Source organism: Scyliorhinus torazame, chromosome 7, assembly GCF_047496885.1.
Source record: "Scyliorhinus torazame isolate Kashiwa2021f chromosome 7, sScyTor2.1, whole genome shotgun sequence".
NCBI lineage: Eukaryota > Metazoa > Chordata > Chondrichthyes > Carcharhiniformes > Scyliorhinidae > Scyliorhinus > Scyliorhinus torazame.
In genome coordinates this window covers 303,774,801-303,797,018 of record NC_092713.1, presented here as the reverse complement: position 1 = coordinate 303,797,018, position 22,218 = coordinate 303,774,801, and the positions used below count along the sequence as shown (strand labels likewise).

Here is a 22,218-nt window from a genome sequence, read left to right as displayed (position 1 = left end):
TGCCTCAGTTCCATTTGTCCATCATTGCTCCATATCCCTCCAAACCTTTACCCAATGAGAGTCCATCTGATGGAAGTGTGATTTTAAATCAAGGGCCCCTCTGTCCTCTTAAGCAGACACATAAGATCCCACATTTTATACAAGAGCTGGGGAGTTCTCTCAGGTGTCCTAATCACTATTGATCCTCAACCTACATCACTAAAAGGCAAATTGTCTGCGATTAATTTATTGCTCTTTGACAGGCCTGGCTGTGACAACTTGGCTGCTACATTTCCTACATTGCAACAGTGACCACATTTCACTGGCTGGAAAGCGATTTGGGATGGCGTGAGGAAGTGAGAAGCGCCAGAGAAAAGAAAATCTTCCTTATTCTGCGTGTGGTTCATGCAACATTTGCACATGTTCGCTAGAGTTTTACGAACATGTTTTTCGTCACTGTGGCCTTGGTACCATTTTGACATTCTGGTCAAAGCTTAAAGTTCGTGACCTAGGGTGCAGGGTAATTTCCGAAGAGGATAGGGGAGAAAGTGGGCCAATTTGACGAGCAAAATCCCTGACATTCGCAGCAAAATGGACAAATCTCCATGATTAATATTGAGGTGTTTTGATGGAGTTGTTTCCACTGGTGAGAGGGTGGATAACTAGAGAACGCAGATTTATGATAATTGGAAAAAGGACAAGAGGAGAAGAAATGTTTCTCATTTAACGAATTGTTGTGATCTGTAATGAACTGCTTCAGTGGGAACCTCCAAAGGGATATTGAACAAATAGTTGAATTTTCAGGGGTTGCAGAGGAAGAGCATGATGTGCCAAATAGCCTCAATCTGTAACTGCCCAATTCTATGTTTCAGTGGATGAGTGACAACCATCAGGAGGAAGAGAGATCTGAGAGACACGAGGGGTTTTGAGGCCTTAACAAAGGATAAAGTTGGAGACGGGGCAACAAGACTTTATTTTTGACACAGTGGGGATACAGGGGGGGTGCAGGTGGTAACTTTACCCTGTAAGGGATGAAATCTTCACGCTTGTTCCTCAGGTAGTGGGAAAGGTTTCCATATTTACAGTATTCCACAATCACCATCAAAGGGCCTGAAACAGCACAGAGTAAGGAGTGTTAATAAAGCCCACAACATTACTGTCGGCTCCTCCAAAACTACACCAACTTTAGCTATCTTAGATATTTTAGAAGCTCGAAAAGGTGACAAGAACAGCTCCCCAAACTTATTCTAGAAATCATAGAATCATAGAATTTACAGTGCAGAAGGAGGCCATTCGGCCCATCGAGTCTGCACCGGCCCTTACAAAGAGCACCCTACTCAAGTCCACGTATCTACCCTGTCATAATATACACCAGTATATCATGGTGCAGACACACACTGATGGACACACAGTGGGACCAATCAACACACACAACACCGCAGCCAATCACCAGTGAGAGCACACTCACTATAAAGACAGAGGGCATCAGAGTTCCCGCTCATTCGAGTTGCAGTTAGCTCGGAAAACAGAGCTCACAGCCTGCAACACAGACATTCACCATGTGCTGAGTGCATCGACTGGTTAGGACAAGGCAAAGGTCTTTAGTTAAAGCTAGTATCGTATTAACTCACAGTCTAAACAGTTTAAACAATTAATGATTCAATAAAATAGTGTTGCACTATTTCAAGTGTTGGTGACCTGTATGTGATCCAGAACACCCAACACATCATACCCTATCCCCGTAACCCAGTAACCCCCACTTACACTTTTTGGACACCAAGGGCAATTTATCATGGCCAATCCACCTAACCCGCACATCTTTGGACTGTGGGATGAAACTGGAGCACCCGGAGGAAACCCACGCAGACACGGGGAGGATGTGCAGACTCTGCACAGACAGTGACCCATCCGGGAATCGAACCTGGGACCCTGAAGCTGTGAAGAAACTGTGCTAACCACTATGCTACCGTGCTGCCCATGGATGATCTGTGGTCTAACTCTATATAGCTGTCTTTGCCCATGTCTCTTAATATCGTTAACTAACAATAATCTATCAATCTCAGTTTTAAAACTAACTAAAGATTTTGTGTAATTTGCTGCTTGAGGAAATCTCTACTTCCCTTTGTTTGTGTAAGTGTATTCCAATTTTGCTCTTGAAATGTCTGGCTCTAGTTCTGTGAGTCTTAGTCCTGGACTTGGCTGGTCTTGTGGCGTATCATCCCTGCCCTGAGTGAGATGCGCCACATTCGAGTCCCACCCCAGGGCTTCATGGCCAAGGAAGGTGTGTTCATAACGCGGCCAAACAGGTCCGAGTGTCAACCTGCAAATCCTTCCAAACACACCAATCGCTGGTGGGAAGGGCAAGGGAGAGACTCCTGGTCAGCCACGCTTGATGTCGAGTGGAGCCCCTCAAGCTACAAGCCCCTGGCGGCAGACTAGCGACGTGTTCTGGGAATTATTGGCGATGGAAATTGTCAAAAGTCTGCCTTAGTGCACTACTAGGTGTGGGAAGCGAATTGGAATTCTGGACTCCCCAACTGGCTTAACAGTTGCTCCCAATCTACCTTACTCGTTCCTCTTAATATCTTGAAACTTTGAACAAATCACCCCTTAAATTTCTAAATTTCAGTGCTTATAACCCGACATGTGTAATTTATCCTTTGAATCTAACCCTTTTGGAGTCTGGGAATCTTTCTGGTAAATCTATGCTGTACTAGGCCAACCTTATCATCACATGAATCCATTTATAGAATTCTACAGAACACCTCAGTGTGAAACTATATTTAAATGCATGTCGCTATTATTCCAGATTCACATCTGTCCGGCAATCAACAAAGGAAGCATATGTTCTGGTATAATTATACCAGAATTGGAAGACAGTAAATAATCTTTGATGCCTTTGAGTGTCAATGGATCACTCAGTCCCTTATTCCCAAAAATAAAACACCATTTGTTGAAATATGATTCAGCGTGAAATCCAGCAAGCAATGATTATTGGTTCCCTGAGAATAATTAGGAATAGAGATCAGGATAAGCCTCGGTACCTCACCCATCATCAGCTGTTACTGTCAACCAGTTCACACAGTGACACTCCCTGTGAATTCTGTGACCTGGTGAGAAAGGCTGAGAGGCTCCGTTAAGTAAATGTCCCAGAAAGATAGTATTGGTCGACCTTTTGTGAGTTGTGTCCAGGGCGTTGGGCGTGGGAAATGAATTCCCACTTCACCAGTGATCCCGAGAAATTACTTTTCGAAAAAGATGGGATGGCTCAATTGGACATATTATTGAAGCGTCGAGGATGAAGGTGTGAACTAATTGAAGTGTTTAATATGATTAAAGGAAATTTATGGGGTAGATAAAGAGAAACAATTTTCCTCTGATGGGGTTGGGAAGGTAGTGAGTTGAGAAGAAAGCTGAACAACCTTCGGGCTGGTCTGTTCAAGGGTAGTGCCAAGAAGCACAAAGGATAGGGAAAATCTGGAACTCGCCCCCCCCCCCGCAAAAAAAGCTGTGGAGACTGGGAGGCCAATGGAAAACTTCTTCCAATTCTGTTGCCATCTTGTTTTAAAAAGAAAACCCACAATCATTCACTAAACAAGGCTAACAGGCAATGTGTTGATGCAATTGGAGTAATCTTTCCATGTTGAAATTAGCACGACTACAGCTTGCATTTCTGTGGCACGTCTTCAGCGAGAGAGGTAGAGAGGCAGAGAGGGTACAGGGAGAACTTAGGCCAAGGCGGCTGACGGCATGGCTGATAATGGCAGAGCGACTGAAAATTGGAGATGTGCGAGGCGTCAGAATTGGCAGAGTGCAGATATATCGCAGTACTGTCGGGTGGAAAGGGGTTCAGAGGTATGGAGAGGGTGAGGGCGTGGAGGATTTGAACACAAGGATGGGAATTTTGAAATGACGATGATGTGCGACTGCAAGTCCATGCAGGTAAGCAAGCAAGGGGTGGCTGGACAACGAGTGAACGTTATGAAGGAGTGCAGATTAAGAAAATTGAATGTCGGGCCTCTGTGAGTTACAGAGATTAACACAATGGCTCCTGGTGTCCCTATTTACCATTTGCTTTCGTGCAGGCTCCGAGGAGGTTGACAACATTGAGATGGTTTCCAATGTGAATGAGAATCTTCAGTTCGGACATCAGTGCCTTGTGTTCATTCGCTGTGGCTCCATCTAAACAACAAAGAATTCACCTCCGTATTAACCCACCAAGGTACCATTGGTACCCTCCACAGATACCATTCCCCTATTGGGGTTGGGAGATAAGGGGAGAAGGTGGGTTAGTGGAATCGAGGGATCTGATTAGGAGGTGGTTAGTTGGAGTTGAGAGACATGGTGCAGTTAATTGATGGGGTTGAGGGATATGGGAAGGACCCTGCTTAAATACATTTACATCAGCCCTACTTACGAATTGCAGACTAACCTTTTAACATTTTCACTGCCACAGTCTTGCAGCTGCTGCTTTTGTCGATACCAAAAGCTGAGGCTTCAACAACTTTCCCAAACGCTCCGTGACCCAGAGTTTTTCCTATAAACACACAGCAGGAATTGGGGATTTAGCGGCTGATAAACCACTGTAACATTGTAGGTAGCAGATGAGGAACATATCAGCCACGATAGAATGGCGGAGCAGACCCGATGGGCCGAATGGCTCTTATATCTTATGAACTTTAAAAAATAGGACATCTCGTCCAGCTTGTACGAGCTGAGAGTATCTCACCAAGTCGCAGCCGGTCCCGCGGGAACTCCCACTTGCTGGAATCATAGGGCAGGTACTCGCACTGCTCATCCAACGGGATCTCATCCGGATCCATGATTATCGACAGGTATCCAGTTTTAATATCGGCTGGACTAGTCTGGAACAAAGATCACTGGGATTAGATTTCTGAAAGATTCTCAGCTGTTTCATTCAAAATAAATTCCTTCCTCTCCTCTCCTGAAGTTGCTGATTTTGGGGGGATTACCAGGCCCAAATGGCCCATCATTATGTGCGAGGTCAGCCACAGAGCACAGGAAAGCTATTGAACCTTGAGGACCATCATGCATGTGGTAATTGTCGCCCAGAACTACCACCAACAGGCTCTCTGGGCAGTGACCAGGAACAGGACGCCTGTGTGATATTGTCCTTGCTAAAGGGCATGGGCCTTTAGCTGGGGAGTAGCATGCCCGATCTCACCGTTTGAGCTTGGCTTTGGGCAGCCTCGGTGAATGGAGACTGGAATAGGGTCTCTTTGGAATGAGCTAACACCCAGCAGGGGGTCCGGAACCTGGACAGAGTCACCACTAGCACAAGGGCAGTATTTCAGAAGAGTAAATTTCGGACTACGCTGTATTCAACCATGTACATTGGCTCTGAATACTGAGTTAACATTCGGGAAGAGGATTTGATAGGTGGTTCTCCTGCGTGGTAAGGGGGTTTATGGAGGGGGGCGGGGGTGAATGTGTGGGGGAGGGGGGGGGGTACAAGGGAAACTGAAGCCTGGTTGTAGCCCACCTGGGTACATGCAGGAGGAAAACAAAAAGCCAGGTCAATTACTCTTCCCTCGCAAGTGAGACTGAAGTTGGGATTTCCCAGTGCTGCCAATGGTAGCCATCATCATGGGCGGGATGGGAAAATCTGGAGAGCGACCAAAAGTTAATTGAGCCAAGGACCTGCCCCGGGAGTATGTTACAACAAATGGATAGTGCTGATCAAGAGGAGCCATCTCCTCAGTGAATCTGACACTTTTGTGGGTTGATTGGCTTGCGAGCAAACAGGCAGCGAACTTGAGACTAAACCACGCAGTACATTGTTCACGATAATACAATAAGCGACTTGAAGAAGACAGAGTCGTAGACATAGAATTTACAGTGCTCATGGAGGCCATTCGGCCCATCGAGTCTGCACTGGCCCTTGGAAAGAGCACCCTACCCAAGCCCACACCTCCACCCTACCCCCATAATCCAGTAAACCCACTTAAATGTTTTGGTCACCAAGGGCAGTTTCGCATGGCCAATCCACCTAACCCGCGCATCTTTGGACTGTGGGAGGAAACCGGAGTACCCGGAGGAAACCCACGCACAGATGGGGACAACGTGCAGACTCCGCACAGACAGTCACCCAGCCCGGGAATCGAACCTGGGACCCTGGAGCTGTGAAGCAACTGTGCTAACCACTGTGCTGCCGTGCTGCCAAAGACATCCAGCCGGCGCAAACTATCTCAACTGTGTCAATCTTGGGGACAAAGGGTTTTCTGATGGGTAAATACCAGCACATTCCTCCCTCATCATTACTCGGGGGGGGGGGGGGGGGTGCTGCACTGTCAGAGGGTCAGTACTGAGGGAGTGCTGCACTGTCAGAGGTGCAGTACTGAGGGAGGGCTGCACTGTCAGAGGGTCAGTACTGAGGGAGTGCTGCACTGTCAGAGGGTCAGTACTGAGGGAGTGCTGCACTGTCAGAGGATCAGTACTGAGGGAGTGCTGCACTGTCAGAGGGTCAGTACTGAGGGAGTGCTGCACTGTCAGAGGGTCAATACTGACGGAGTGCTGCACTGTCAGAGGGTCAGTACTGAGGGAGTGCTGCACTGTCAGAGGATCAGTACTGAGGGAGTGCTGCACTGTCAGAGGGTCAGTACTGAGGGAGCGCTGCACTGTCAGAGGGTCAGTATTGAGGGAGTGCTGCACTGTCAGAGGGTCAGTTCTGAGGGAGTGCTGCACTGTCAGAGGGTCAGTACTGAGGGAGTGCTGCACTGTCAGAGGGTCAGTTCTGAGGGAGTGCTGCACTGTCAGAGGGTCAGTACTGAGGGAGTGCTGCACTGTCAGAGGGTCAGTACTGAGGGAGTGCTGCACTGTCAGAGGGTCAGTACTGAGGGAGTGCTGCACTGTCAGAGGGACAGTACTGAGGGAGTGCTGCACTGTCAGAGGGTCAGTACTGAGGGAGTGCTGCACTGTCAGAGGGTCAGTTCTGAGGGAGTGCTGCACTGTCAGAGGGTCAGTTCTGAGGGAGTGCTGCACTGTCAGAGGGACAGTTCGGAGGGAGAGAAGCAGTGAGTGCACATAATCACATCATTATCAAGTTGGCAGGCAGTATGAGGAGAAGTTGGGTCAACTGGACCTGTGTTCACTGGAGTTTAGAAGAATGAGAGGGGATCCCATCGAAACGTATAAAACTTTGGGATTCAATCCCTTTTTTCCAGAGACATCGGGCGAGCGCCGTTTGGTACCGGTCCCCACACCACAAATGGTGACCAGACGGGCGGCACGTGTGGGGATACCCAAGGGGATCAGAGGGCCCCAGCTGCCTGCCCTTTGGGCAGGGTTTTGCTGGCATTGCTGGTGCCACCTGGGTGCCAGCCTGGCACTGTCAAGATCAACAAGTGCCAGCAGGCAGGGGCATTGCCAGGGTGCCAGGCTGGCATTTTCTTCTTGCGATCGGGCCGGGTTGCCTGGCGTGAGTGTTGGGGGCTGGGGTCCCTCAAATATTGCAGTTGGGCTGGGGGGGGGGGGGGGGGGGGTCAGGGATTGTGCGAGGGCCTCAAATGCTGTCCCGATCTCTCGCTGTAACGGAGAGAGTTGTGGCGAGGGGAGCTCCCCATTGTAAAAAACGGGATTATGCGCAGCCTCGGCCCCGCGTTCCTAGTGCAGGCCCCTTATTCAAAGCGAGTCGTGGTGAATAGCCGTGTATTTCTCGGCACTGTTTGGAGTGCCAGGGAACACGCGGCTAAATGTGCTCACTCAGGGTCTTTGTTCCCTTTGGGGAAGATCGTGTCCTTGATGTGCTGGTGGAAGGGTCACAGAAAGTTAGCACGCAGGCGCAGAGAGCAATAAGGGATTGGCCTTTATTTCAAGGGAATTGAAGTACAAGAATAGATAAGACCTGCTACAATTTTAGACAGTATTGATGAGACCATATTGGAATATGTGCGCAGTTTTCATCTGCAGAAAGAATACACTTGCATTGGAGGCGGTACAGCGAACGTTCACGAGATTGGACCCCGGGATGATGGAGAGGCCGAGTAAATTGGGGCCGGGATTCTTCGATCCCGCGGTCAAGTTCTGACGCCGGAGTCAAAAGTGGTGCGAGCCACTCCGGCATCACCAGGCCTCCAGGCCCAGGTTTCACCCCTCCCTAGGGGGTTAGTACGGCACTGGAGTGGTGTCCGCACCTCCGGGGCTCGAAAGCCGGCGCGCTACAGCCGGCGCGAGTTCGCGCATGCGCACCACGGCCGGCGCAATGTGCACCATGGCCGGCGCGAGTTCGCGCATGCGTGTGGGTTCCCATCTCCGGGCCGGCCCCCGGGCAATATGGCGGAGCCCCACAGGGGCGCAGTGCGGAGGAACATAGGCTCCCCACGGAAATAGCCCGCCCGCCGATCGGTAGGCCCCGATCGCGGGCCAAGCCACCGTGGAGGCCCCCCCCCCCGGAGTAGGATCCCCCGCCCCCCCCACCAGGCCGGTCCCCGCAGCCAGAACTCCGAGGCCCCGCCGGGTAGGACCACACGTAACCCACGCCGGCGGCACTCGGTCGAACCCGGCGGGCACTCGGCCCATGGAGGCCCGGATGATCGCCGGGAGCGCTTTCAACGGCCCCGACCAGCGGGGCGGCGATCCCGCGGGCGCCCGAGAATCAGCACCGGAGAATCGGCAGGGCGGCGTGGCGCGATTCACGTGCCACCCCGGCGATTTCTGACCCAGCGGGGGATGGGAGATTCCTGGCCTGGGTCTCCATTCTCTGGAGTTTAGGAGAATGGGAGACGAACTCATTGAAAGGTGGAAGATTCTGAAGGGGTTTGGTAGGGTGGACGCTGGGAGATTGTTCCCACTGGTCGGGGAATCTCAAACACAGGGCCACAGTCTGAGGGTAAGGAGCCGATCATTTAGGACTGAGATGAGGAGAAATTACTTCACTCAAAGAGTTGTGAACTTTGGAATTCTCTACCCCAGAGGGATGGAGATGCTCCATCGCTGAACTGACTGGGATGGACAGATTTGTGGATACGGGGAGCAGGCAGGAAAATGGAGTTGAAGCCCGGGATCAGACATATTGAATGGTGGAGCAGGCTCGATTGGCGGTATGGTCTACTCCTGCTCTTATTTCTTGTGTTCTTGAGTGCTGCACTGTTAGAGGACTGCACTAGAGGGGAATGCCTCCTCTGTCAGAGGCTCAGCACTGAACAAGCCCTGAACTGTCAGAAACAAAATATTTATCATTGAACCAACATCACTAAAAACTGCCATTTATCAATTGCTGTTTGTGGGATCTTGCTGTGCGGAAAACTGCAGCTGTGTTCGCTGTATCGTAACTCTGACCTCACGACAAAAGTACTTCGCTGGTTTTAAAGTTTGCAACATCCTGGCGATTTCCTTCTTAAATCATACGAGAAACGGCAGAACAGAGGCTGAGGGAGGAGAAGCTGAGGGGGGGGGGGGAGAGGCTGAGGGAGGAGAGACAGAGGGAGGGGAGGCTGAGGGAGGAAAGGCTGAGGGAGGAGAGGCTGAGGGGGGAGAGGCTGAGGGAGGAGAGGCTGAGGGAGTAGGGGCTGAGGGAGGAGAGACAGAGGGAGGGGAGGCTGAGGGAGGAGGGGCTGAGGGAGGAGAGGCTGAGGGAGGAGGGGACCTTATCGTTTGGAGGGGAGAAAGAGGGAGGCTAGACTGAGGGAGGAGAGGCTGAGGGAGGAAAGACTGAGGGAGGAGAGACTGAAGGAGGAGAGTCTGAGGGAGGAGAAACTGAGGGAGGAGAGACTGGGGGAGGTGAGGTTGAGGGAGGTGAGGCTGAAGGAAGAGAGATTGAGGGAGATGAGGCTGAGGGAGGTGAGGCTGAGGGAGGAGAAATTGAGGGGGGAAGGCTGAGGGAGGGGAGGCTGAAGGAAGAGAGACTGAGGGTGGCGCGGCTGAGGGAGAGGAGACTGAGGGTGGCGAGGCTGAGGGAGAGGAGACTGAGGGTGGCGAGGCTGAGGGAGAGGAGACTGAGGGTGGCGAGGCTGAGGGAGAGGAGACTGAGGGTGGCGAGGCTGAGGGAGAGGAGACTGAGGGTGGCGAGGCTGAGGGAGAGGAGACTGAGGGTGGCGAGGCTGAGGGAGAGGAGACTGAGGGTGGCGAGGCTGAGGGAGAGGAGACTTAGGGTGGCGAGGCTGAGGGTGGCGAGGCTGAGGGAGAGGAGACTGAGGGTGGCGAGGCTGAGGGAGAGGAGACTGAGGGTGGCGAGGCTGAGGGAGAGGAGACTGAGGGTGGCGAGGCTGAGGGAGAGGAGACTGAGGGTGGCGAGGCTGAGGGAGAGGAGACTGAGGGTGGCGAGGCTGAGGGAGAGGAGACTGAGGGTGGCGAGGCTGAGGGAGAGGAGACTGAGGGTGGCGAGGCTGAGGGAGAGGTGACTGAGGGTGGCGAGGCTGAGGGAGAGGAGACTGAGGGTGGCGAGGCTGAGGGAGAGGAGACTGAGTGTGGAGAGGCTGAGGGAGAGGAGACTGAGGGTGGCGAGGCTGAGGGAGAGGAGACTGAGGGTGGCGAGGCTGAGGGAGAGGAGACTGAGGGTGGCGAGGCTGAGGGAGAGGAGACTGAGGGTGGCGAGGCTGAGGGAGAGGAGACTGAGGGTGGCGAGGCTGAGGGAGAGGAGACTGAGGGTGGCGAGGCTGAGGGAGAGGAGACTGAGTGTGGAGAGGCTGAGGGAGAGGAGACTGAGGGTGGCGAGGCTGAGGGAGAGGAGACTGAGGGTGGCGAGGCTGAGGGAGAGGAGACTGAGGGTGGAGAGGCTGAGGGAGAGGGGACTGAGGGTGGCGAGGCTGAGGGAGAGGAGACTGAGGGTGGAGAGGCTGAGGGAGAGGAGACTGAGGGTGGCGAGGCTGAGGGAGAGGAGACTGAGGGTGGCGAGGCTGAGGGAGAGGAGACTGAGGGTGGAGAGGCTGAGGGAGAGGAGACTGAGGGTGGGAGTGGCTGAGGGAGAGGAGACTGAGGGTGGCGAGGCTGAGGGAGAGGAGACTGAGGGTGGCGAGGCTGAGGGAGAGGAGACTGAGGGTGGCGAGGCTGAGGGAGAGGAGACTGAGGGTGGCGAGGCTGAGGGAGAGGAGACTGAGGGTGGCGAGGCTGAGGGAGAGGAGACTGAGGGAAGGAAGTTCCTCAGTTTGATGGGGGGTGAACTCTCGCTCTTGAGGAAATTGTTACGAGTATGCAGATGGTACATTTGCGTCTAAATTTGTTACAATAGAAACAATTTACCCAGTGGATGACTTACCCCCAGGAATCTTACCCGCTTGACATTACAGAAGATGAGGATGAGCAGAACCCAGAAGAAGACAGCAATAACTCCAGTCCCAACCAGGATCACAACTTCAATATTTGATTTATCATCACCTCCTGTTTAAAATGGGAATACATACACATGAACAACTCAATCACATCAGTACTGCTAGCTTCTTTAAAGTTTCGCTTTGTTTAAAACGTGAAGCAACATCTATTTAATGTCACCTAGAAAAGTTAGTCTTTAGCAGAGAGGAAGAGTCAAGTCAAGGTCATGAACTTAGAATCGCTGGCAAAATATTCTTTTTCATTCTGTTCCGGGAGGTGGGCGTCGCTGCTGAGGCCAGCATTTATTGCCCATCCCTAATTGCCCTTGCGAAGGAGGTGGTGAGCTGCCTTCTTGAACCGCTGCAGTGCGTGTGGTGTAGGTACACCCAGAGTGCTGTTAGGGAGGGAGTTCCGGGATTTTGACCCAGTGACAGCGAAGGAACGGCCGATATATTCCCAAGTCAGGATGGTGGGTGACTTGGGAAGGGAAGATGCAGGTGGTGGTTTTCCCATGTGTCTGCTGTCCTTGTCCTACTAGCTGTTGGAGGTTGTGGGTTTAGAAGGTGCTGCCTAAGGAGATTTGGTGAGTTGCTGCATGGAGCCTGGTGTTGATGGTACACACGGCTGCTGCTGTGCATTGGTGGTGGAGGGAGTGAATGTTGGAGGAGGTGGATAGGGGGCAAATTAATGGGCTGCTTTGGCCGTCAGAGTGTTGTCCGCAATATTTGAGCTGAAAATATGGTAAAGGCTGACGCAATAAAACAATCTTCAAAGGGAGTTGGACAGCTCCTTGAGACTTATGAACCTCTAGGGTTTCCTCCCACAGTCCAAAGACGTGTAGGTTAGGTGGATTGGCCATGATAAATTGCCCTTAGTGACCAAAAAGGATAGGAGGGGTTATTGGGTTACGGGGATAGGGGGGAAGTGAGGGCTTAAGTGGGTCGGTGCAGACTCAATGGGCCGAATGGCCTCCTTCTGCACTGTATGTTCTAAAAAGAAAAAGGGGGATTTGGGACAAAGCATGACTTTTTCAGTGGGTCAGCAGGGCTGTGATGGGCTGAATGGCCTCCTGTGTTTTACTGGTTCTAATTTTCATAGATTATCATAGAATCATAGAATTTACAGTGCAGAAGGAGTGCTGCACTGTCAGAGGGGCAGTACTGAGGGAGTGCTGCACTGTCAGAGGGGCAGTACTGAGGGAGTGCTGCATTGTCAGAGGGTAAGTACTGAGGGAGTGCTGCACTGTCAGAGGGTAAGTACTGAGGGAGTGCTGCACTGTCAGAGGGGCAGTACTGAGGGAGTGCTGCACTGTCAGAGGGTAAGTACTGAGGGAGTGCTGCACTGTCAGAGGGTCAGTACTGAGGGAGTGCTGCACTGTCAGAGGGTCAGTACTGAGGGAGTGCTGCCCTGTTAGAGGGTCAGTACTGAGGGAGTGCTGCACTGTCAGAGGGTCAGTACTGAGGGTGTGCTGCACTGTCAGAGGGTCAGTACTGAGTGAGTGCTGCACTGTCAGAGGGTCAGTACTGAGGGAGTGCTGCACTGTCAGAGGTTCCACCCTTTGGATGAGACGCTAAACTGAAGCCCAGTCTTACATGGATATAAAGGATCCCATGGCACTGTTTTGAAGAGGAACAGGGGAGTTCTCCTGGAGTCCTTGACCAATATTTATCCCTCAATCAACATCATTAAAAATAGATTGGTCATCAACATGTTGCATTTTTGGGGATCTTGCTGGTTGCTATGTACCGCATTTACTACATTATTATACAACTGTGGCCTTATTGTCTCAATGAACGCCTTTAATTCTTCCCCTGGGAGTCTTCATTGAGCTTCAAGGCTCCAGAAGAGACCCTGCTGAGGAACACCCCAAAATAGCGAGGCTCCATGAGGCAGCAAATCGAGCCGTAATGGATCGGTCATTGCTCGTTACTTGTCCTCTGCTCGCCCCTTCAATTCTGACATTACTCCATTGTCAATGATGAAGCGATGACTCACCTTCGACAGAGATGATGGCAGATGAATTCACGCAGCCCTTGGAGTTACAGGCGAAGCACTTGTACAGGCCGGAGTCCTCCTCTTGCACTCGCTGGATGGTCAGTGTTTGATTCTGCTCAGTAAGGATGACCCCTTGATACAAACACACGTTGTGTGAGATAGTTTGTGTCCTCCCTCCTCCACTTCCCTGCAATCACCTGCACACTCCCGTTTTCAGCTCCACTTTCCTGAACACCCGCCCTGGGCCTTCTATTAGCACTGTCGTCCAGCTCAACATTCTCCCTGTGCGAGTCCGGATTGCAGGCTGTTCAGTCACACGAGGCAACAGACAGACCCAATAGGCGGGGTTCTGTAATCCTGAGGCTGGGTGTTGGCACTAAGTGTCAACACGGCATCAGGATCAGCAACTCTGGCCTCTAAAGGGAGCCAGCACGGCACTCCAGCTGCTGATCCCGGCGTGAACTGGGCGCTGCAGGATCCGCGCATGCACAGTGGCACCGGCGGCAACGCGCGCATGCACAGTGGCACCGGCGCCAACGCACACATGCACAGTGGCTTCCTTCACGCGCTGACCCTGACGCAACATGGCGCAGGACTACAGGGGCCGGCGCGGAAGAAAGGAGGCCGCCAGCCAGAGAGGCCGGCCCTGTAAAATTTCTCCTTGAAATATTCATTCAGCACTGATACATTCCTTCAACGTGCAAACTGAGCCAGTCAACTGTGGCTAACAAAGGAAGGGAAGGATTATATAAGATTAAAAGATAGGGATTATAAAGTTGCCAGAAAGAGTAGCAAACCTGAGGATTGGGAGGCTTTTATTACAGCAAAGGAAAATGAGAAACACAGGGAGAACTGAATATTAATGCAATCTAACAAAAGAAAAGCATAAAAAGGGACTGTAAAAGCTTCTATAGGTAAAAAGGAAACATTTAAGTAAGTCGCCTCTGGGTCGATTACAGCCAAAGTCTGGAGTTTTTCTTTTTTAAAAAATGAATTTAGAGTACCCAATTCATTTTTCCCAATTAAGGGGCAATTTAGCGTGGCCAATCCACCTAACCTGCACATCTTTGGGTTGTGGGGCGAAACCCACACAAACACGGGGAGAATGTGCAAACTCCACACGGACAGTGACCCAGAGCCGGGATCGAACCTGGGACCTCGGCGCCGTGAGACTGCAGTGCTAACCCACTGCGCCACCGTACTGCCCTGTCAGGAGTTTTTATAAGAGGGAACAGAGAAATGACGGAGAAGCTAAAAGATTACTTTGTGTCTGTTTCTACTAAGGAAGATGCAGGAAATTTCCCAGATGTAGCGATTCAGAGAGATGGGGTGGGATTCGGTTTGATTGGTTGGCAGTGGAAAATGGAATGACAAAAGGCTGTACTCTGCCTGGTAACAGGTGGTGATTGGATCTCATCTCAGTGGAATGATTTTCAGAGTCCTAAAGAGCTCACTTTGACTCTGGGAGCACAGGGGCAAGGACTCTCTCTCTCTCTCTCTCTCCTCCGTGTTTTCTCCAAAAAGGCTGTGAGTGCTATATTCCTGGAACTGCAGAGAACCTGAATGAATCTACAGTAAAGCCACAGACTGAAAGTAGAGTTGAAGAAGAGTAAGGTGCTGGAGACAACTACCTGAAACAAAGACAAACAAACAAAGACAAACAAAGAAATGTACAGCACAGGAACAGGCCCTTCGGCCCTCCAAGCCCGCGCCGACCATACTGCCCGACTAAACTACAATCTTCTACACTTCCTGGGTCCGTATCCTTCTATTCCCATCCTATTCATATATTTGTCAAGATGCCCCTTAAATGTCCCTATCGTCCCTGCCTCCACTACCTCCTCCGGTAGTGAGTTCCAGGCACCCACTACCCTCTGCGTAAAAAACTTGCCTCGTACATCTACTCTAAACTTTGCCCCTCTCACCTTAAACCTATGCCCCCTAGTAATTGACCCCTCTACCCTGGGGAAAAGCCTCTGACTATCCACTCTGTCTATGCCCCTCATAATTTTGTATACCTCTATCAGGTCGCCCCTCAACCTCCTTCGTTCCAGTGAGAACAAACCGAGTTTATTCAATCGCTCCTCATAGCTTATGCCCTCCATACCAGGCAACATTCTGGTAAATCTCTTCTGCACCCTCTCTAAAGCCTCCACATCCTTCTGGTAGTGTGGCGACCAGAATTGAACACTATACTCCAAGTGTGGCCTAACTAAGGTTCTATACAGCTGCAACATGACTTGCCAATTCTTATACTCAATGCCCCGGCCAATGAAGGCAAGCATGCCGTATGCCTTCTTGACTACCTTCTCCACCTGTGTAGCCCCTTTCAGTGATCTGTGGACCTGTACTCCTAGATCTCTTTGACTTTCAATACTCTTGAGGGTTCTACCATTCACCGTATATTCCCTACCTGCATTAGCCCTTCCAAAATGCATTACCTCACATTTGTCCAGGTTAAACTCCATCTGCCATCTCTCCGCCCAAGTCTCCAGACAATCTAAATCCTGCTGTATCCTCAGACAGTCCTCATCGCTATCCGCAATTCCACCAACCTTTGTGTCGTCTGCAAACTTACTAATCAGACTCCTTTTCAATTTTACCCCTGTCTTACCCTCTGTGTTTGTCTGTCTTTTGTGTGTGTGTGTGTGTGTGCACACAGAGGGAGGGTGTGTGTGTGTGTGTAGAGGGTGTGTGTGTATAGAGGGTATGTGTGTGTATAGAGGGTGTGTGTGTAGAGGGTGTGTGTGTGTGTGTATCATAGATCATAGAATTTACAGTGCAGAAGGAGGCTATTCGGCCCATCGAGTCTGCACCGGCTCTTGGAAAGAGCACCCTACCCAAGATCAACACCTCCACCCTATCCCCATAACACAGTAACCCCACCCAACACTAAGGGCAATTTTGGACACTAAGGGCAATTTATCATGGCCAATCCACCTAACCTGCACACTTTGGACTGTGGGAGGAAACCGGAGCACCCGGAGGAAACCCACGCACACACGGGGAGGATGTGCAGACTCTGCACAGACAGTGACCTAAGTCGGAATCGAACATGGGACCCTGGAGCTGTGAAGCAATTGCGCTATCCACAATGCTACCGTGCTGCCCAATGTGTGAGGGTGTGTGTGTGTAGAGGGTGTGTGTGTGTAGTGTGTGTGTGTGTGTGTAGTGGGTGTGTGTGTGTAGAGGGTGTGTGTGTGTGTGTGTGTGTGTGTGTAGAGGGTGTGTATGTGTAGTGTGTGTGTGGGTGTGTGTGTGTGTGTAGTGTGAGTGTCTGTGTGTATAGGGTGTGTGCGTGTGTGTGTGTGTAGAGGGTGTGCGTGTGTGTGTAGAGGGTGTGCGTGTGTGTAGAGGGTGTGTGTGTAGAGGGTGTGTGTGTAGAACACACAGTGAATGGTAGAACCCTCAAGAGTATTGAAAGTCAGAGAGATCTAGGTGTACAGGTCCACAGGTCACTGAAAGGGGCAACACAGGTGGAGAAGGTAGTCAAGAAGGCATATGGCATGCTTGCCTTCATTGGCTGGGGCATTGAGTATAAGAATTGGCAAGTCATGTTGCAGCTGTATAGAACCTTAGTTAGGCCACGCTTGGAGTATAGTGTTCAATTCTGGTCACCATACTACCAGAAGGATGTGGAGGCTTTAGAGAGGGTGTAGAAGAGATTTACCAGAATGTTGCCTGGTATGGAGGGCATTAGCTATGAGGAGCGGTTGAATAAACTCGGTTTGTTCTCACTGGAACAAAGGAGGTTGAAGGGCGACCTGATAGAGGTCTACAAAATTATGAGGAGCATAGACAGAGTGGAAAGTCAGAGGCTTTTCCCCAGGGTAGAGGGGTCAATTACTAGGGGGCATAGGTTTAAGGTGAGAGGGGCAAGGTTTAGAGTAGATGTACGAGGCACGTTTTTTTACACGAGGGTAGTGGGTGCCTGGAACTCGCTACCGGAGGAGATGGTGGGAGCAGGGACGATAGTGACATTTAAGGGGCATCTTGACCAAGAACTTCTGAGGGTGGACAGACAATATGCGGAAGCACCGGAGGAGGGACTGTACAGGGAAAGGCAAAGGCTACATGTAGAATTCGACTTGCTGACAACGGGTACTGCAGAGGCACAGTGGAGGAAGGCACAGGGTGTACAGTACGAATATGGGGAGAAGGCGAGCAGGTTGCTGGCCCACCAATTGAGGAAAAGGGGAGCAGCGAGGGAAATAGGGGGAGTGAGGGATGAGGAAGGAGAGATGGAGCGGGGAGCGGAGAGAGTGAATGGAGTGTTCAAGGCATTTTATAAAAAATTATACGAAGCTCAACCCCCGGATGGGAGGGAGAGAATGATGGGCTTTCTGGACCGGCTGGAATTTCCCAAGGTGGAGGAGCAGGAAAGGGTGGGACTGGGAGCACAGATTGAAATAGAGGAAGTAGTGAAAGGAATTAGGAGCATGCAGGCGGGGAAGGCTCCGGGACCGGATGGATTCCCAGTTGAATTTTACAGGAAATATGTGGACTTGCTCGCCCCGCTACTGATGAGGACCTTTAATGAGGCAAAGGAAAGGGGACAGCTGCCCCCGACTATGTCTGAGGCAACGATATCGCTTCTCCTAAAGAAGGAAAAGGACCCACTGCAATGCGGGTCCTATAGACCTATTTCCCTTCTAAATGTAGACGCTAAGATTCTGGCCAAGGTAATGGCAATGAGGATAGAGGATTGTGTCCCGAGGGTGGTCCATGAGGACCAAACTGGGTTTGTGAAGGGGAGACAGCTGAATACGAATATACGGAGGCTGCTAGGGGTAATGATGATGCCCCCACCAGAGGGGGAAGCGGAGATAGTGGTGGCGATGGATGCTGAGAAAGCATTTGATAGAGTGGAGTGGGATTATCTGTGGGAGGTGCTGAGGAGATTTGGTTTTGGAGATGAGTATGTTGGATGGGTGCAGCTGTTGTATAGGGCCCCAGTGGCGAGTGTGGTCACGAATGGACGGGGATCTGCATACTTTCGGCTCCATAGCGGGACAAGGCAGGGATGCCCTCTGTCCCCATTATTGTTTGCACTGGCGATTGAGCCCCTGGCAATAGCATTGAGGGGTTCCAAGAAGTGGAGGGGAGTACTTAGAGGAGGAGAAGAACACCGGGTATCTCTGTATGCGGATGATTTGTTGTTATATGTAGCGGACCCGGCGGAGGGGATGCCAGAGATAATGCGGACACTTCGGGAGTTTGGAGAATTCTCAGGATATAAACTGAACATGGGGAAAAGTGAGTTGTTTGTGGTGCATCCAGGGGAGCAGAGCAGAGAAATAGAGGACTTTCCGCTGAGGAAGGTAACAAGGGACTTTCGTTACTTGGGGATCCAGATAGCCAAGAATTGGGGTACATTGCATAGGTTAAATTTAACGCGATTGGTGGAACAAATGGAGGAGGACTTCAAGAGATGGGACATGGTATCCCTGTCACTGGCAGGGAGGGTGCAGGCGGTTAAAATGGTAGTCCTCCCGAGATTCCTCTTTGTGTTTCAGTGCCTCCCGGTGGTGATCACAAAGGCTTTTTTCAAAAGGATTGAAAAGAGTATCATGAGTTTTGTGTGGGCCGGGAAGACCCCGAGAGTGAGGAAGGGATTCTTACAGCGTAGTAGGGATAGGGGGGGGCTGGCACTACCGAGCCTAAGTGAGTACTACTGGGCCGCCAATATCTCAATGGTGAGTAAGTGGATGGGAGAAGAGGACGGAGCGGCGTGGAAGAGATTGGAGAGGGCGTCCTGTAGGGGGACTAGCCTACAAGCTATGGTGATGGCCCCATTGCCGTTCTCACCGAAGAAATACACCACAAGCCCGGTGGTGGTGGCGACTTTGAAAATTTGGGGACAGTGGAGACGGCATAGGGGAAAGACGGGAGCCTTGGTGGGGTCCCCGATAAGAAATAACCATAGGTTTGCCCCGGGGAGAATGGATGGGGGATTTGGAATATGGCAAATAGCAGGAGTAACGCAACTGAAAGATCTGTTTGTGGATGGGAAGTTCGCAAGTCTGGGAGCGCTGACCGAGAAATATGGGTTGCCCCAAGGGAATGCATTCCGGTATATGCAACTGAGGGCTTTTGCGAGGCAACAGGAGAGGGAATTCCTGCAGCTCCCGACGCATGAGGTGCAGGACAGAGTGATCTCAAAGACATGGGTGGGGGACGGTAAGGTGTCAGATATATATAGGGAAATGAGGGACGAGGGGGAGATTATGGTAGATGAGTTGAAAGGGAAATGGGAAGAAGAGCTGGGGGAGGAGATTGAGGAGGGGCTGTGGGCGGATGCCCTAAGTAGGGTAAACTCATCGTCCTCGTGTGCCAGGCTAAGCCTGATTTAATTTAAGGTGTTACACAGGGCGCATATGACTGGAGCACGGCTCAGTAAATTTTTTGGGGTAGAGGATAGGTGTGCGGGATGCTCGAGAAGCCCAGCGAATCACACCCACATGTTTTGGTCATGTCCGGCACTACAGGGGTTCTGGGTGGGGGTGATAAAGGTGCTTTCGAAGGTGGTGGGGGTCCAGGTCGAACCAAGCTGGGGGTTGGCTATATTCGGGGTTGCAGAAGAGCCGGGAGTGCAGGAGGCGAAAGAGGCTGATGTTTTGGCCTTTGCGTCCCTAGTAGCCCGGCGCAGGATACTGTTGATGTGGAAGGAAGCCAAGCCCCCGGGGGTGGAGACCTGGATAAATGACATGGCAGGGTTTATAAAGCTGGAACGGATTAAGTTTGTCCTAAGGGGATCGGCTCAAGGGTTCACCAGGCGGTGGCAACCGTTCGTCGAATACCTCACAGAAAGATAGAGGGAATGGAAAAGAAGAAGGCAGCAGTAGCAGCCCAGGGGTGGGGGTGGGGTGGGGTGGGGGAGGAACCAGAAGGACTCTCAGGGTTGTTAATATATATGTATAATATGTATAGGTCGTTGCTATAAATAATTGTATATTGGACTGTTAAATCATATTTTTGGAGAGTGTTTATCTGAGACAAGGCAGTTGCCATTTAGTTTTAGTTTTCGTTTTTGTTATATATTATTTATTCTTTGTTTATAAAACAGGTCATTGTTATTTATACTGTTATATTATTGTGTAAAGGATACACAATGTACTATGATGGTTGACCAAAAATTTTCAATAAAATATTAAAAAAAAAAAAAAAGGGGCATCTTGACAAATACATGAATAGGATGGGAATAGAGGGATACGGACCCAGGAAGTGTAGAAGATTATAGTTTAGTCGGGCAGCATGGTCGGCACGGGCTTGGAGGGCCGAAGGGCCTGTTCCTGTGCTGTACATTTCTTTGTTCTTTGTGTGTGTAGAGGGTGTGTGTGGGTGTGTGTGTAGAGGGTGTGTGTCTGTGTGCAGAGGGTGTGTGTGTAGAGGGTGTGTAGAGTGTGTGTGCGTATGTGTCTAAAGGGTGTGTGTGTATAGAGGGTGTGTGTGTATGTAGAGGGTGTGTGTGTGTGTAGTGTGTGTGTGTGTGTGTGTGTGTGTGTGTGTGCGCGCGCGTGTAGAGGGTGTGTGCGTGTGTGTGTAGAAGGTGTGTGCGTGTGTGTGTGTAGAGGTTGTGTGTGTGTGTGTAGAGGTTGTGTGTGTGTGTGTAGAGGGTGTGTGTGTGTGTGTAGAGAGTGTGTGTGTGTGTAGAGGGTGTGTGTGGGTGTGTGTTTGTGTGTGTGTGTAGAGGGTGTGTATGTGTGTGTAGAAGGTGTGTGTGTGTGTAGAGGGTGTGTGTGTGTGTAGAGGGTGTGTGTGTGTGTAGAGGGTGTGTGTGTGTGTAGAGGGTGTGTGTGTATGTAGAGGGTGTGTGCGTGTGTGTGTAGAAGGTGTGTGTGTGTGTGTGTGTAGAGGTTGTGTGTGTGTGTGTAGAGGATGTGTGTGTGTGTGTAGAGAGTGTGTGTGTGTGTAGAGGGTGTGTGTGTGTAGAGGCTGTGTGTGTGTAGAGGGCGTGTTTGTGTAGAGGGTGTGTGTGTAGAGGGTGTGTGTGTGTAGAGGGTGTGTGTGTGTGTAGAGGGTGTGTGTGTGTAGAGGGTGTGTGTGTAGAGGGTGAGTGTGTGTAGTGTGTGTGTGTATGTAGAGGGTGAGTGTGTGTAGAGGGTGGGTGTGTGTAGAGGGTGAGTGTGTGTAGAGGGTGTGTGCGTGTAGAGGGGTGTGCGTGTAGAGGGTGAGTGTGTGTAGTGGTTGAGTGTGTGTAGTGGGTGTGTGTGTGTGTAGAGGGTGTGTGTGTGTAGAGGGTGAGTGTGTGTAGAGGGTGAGTGTGTGTAGAGGGTGAGTGTGTGTAGAGGGTGTGTGTGTGTAGTGGGTGTGTGTGTGTAGAGGGTGTGTGTGTGAGGGTGTGTGTGTGTAGAGGGTGTGTGTGTGTAGAGGGTGTGTGTGTTTGTGTAGTGGGTGTGTGTGTATGTAGAGGGTGTGTGTGTGTAGTGGGTGTGTGTGTGTAGAGGGTGTGTGTGCTTGTGTAGTGGGTGTGTGTGTATGTAGAGGGTGTGTGTGTGTAGTGTGTGTGTGTGTGTGTGTAGAGGGTGTGTGTGTGTAGAGGGTGAGTGTGTGTAGTGGGTGTGTGTGTGAGGGTGTGTGTGTGTAGAGGGTGTGTGTGTAGAGGGTGAGTGTGTATGTGTGTGTGTGTAGAGGGTGTGTGTGTTTGTGTAGTGGGTGTGTGTGTATGTAGAGGGTGTGTGTGTGTAGTGGGTGTGTGTGTGTAGAGGGTGAGTGTGTGTGTGCGTGTAGAGGGTGTGTGTGCTTGTGTAGTGGGTGTGTGTGTAGAGGGTGAGTGTGTGTAGAGTGTGTGTGTGTGTAGAGGGTGTGTGTGTGTAGAGGGTTAGTGTGTGTAGTGGGTGTGTGTGTAGAGGGTGTGTGTGTAGAGGGTGAGTGTGTGTAGAGTGTGTGTGTGTGTAGAGGGCGTGTGTGTGTAGAGGGTGAGTGTGTGTAGTGGGTGTGTGTGTGTAGAGGATGTGTGTGTAGAGGGTGAGTGTGTGT

The 22,218-nt window shown here is 51.1% G+C and overlaps 1 protein-coding gene across 1 annotated transcript in view; it reads right to left on the bottom strand.

The window, feature by feature from the left end:
- The window catches only part of flt4 (fms related receptor tyrosine kinase 4), a 620,139-nt gene that overhangs the window by 59,932 nt on the left and 537,989 nt on the right, over positions 1 to 22,218 (bottom strand). Inside the window, exons 15-20 of the mRNA XM_072512680.1 lie at positions 13,240 to 13,371; positions 11,192 to 11,313; positions 4,709 to 4,844; positions 4,412 to 4,516; positions 4,048 to 4,161; positions 1,001 to 1,089 (exon numbers count right to left, since the gene is read on the bottom strand). Coding sequence (XP_072368781.1) covers positions 1,001 to 1,089; positions 4,048 to 4,161; positions 4,412 to 4,516; positions 4,709 to 4,844; positions 11,192 to 11,313; positions 13,240 to 13,371 — 698 coding nt within the window. The remainder of the gene's footprint in view (positions 1 to 1,000; positions 1,090 to 4,047; positions 4,162 to 4,411; positions 4,517 to 4,708; positions 4,845 to 11,191; positions 11,314 to 13,239; positions 13,372 to 22,218) is intronic.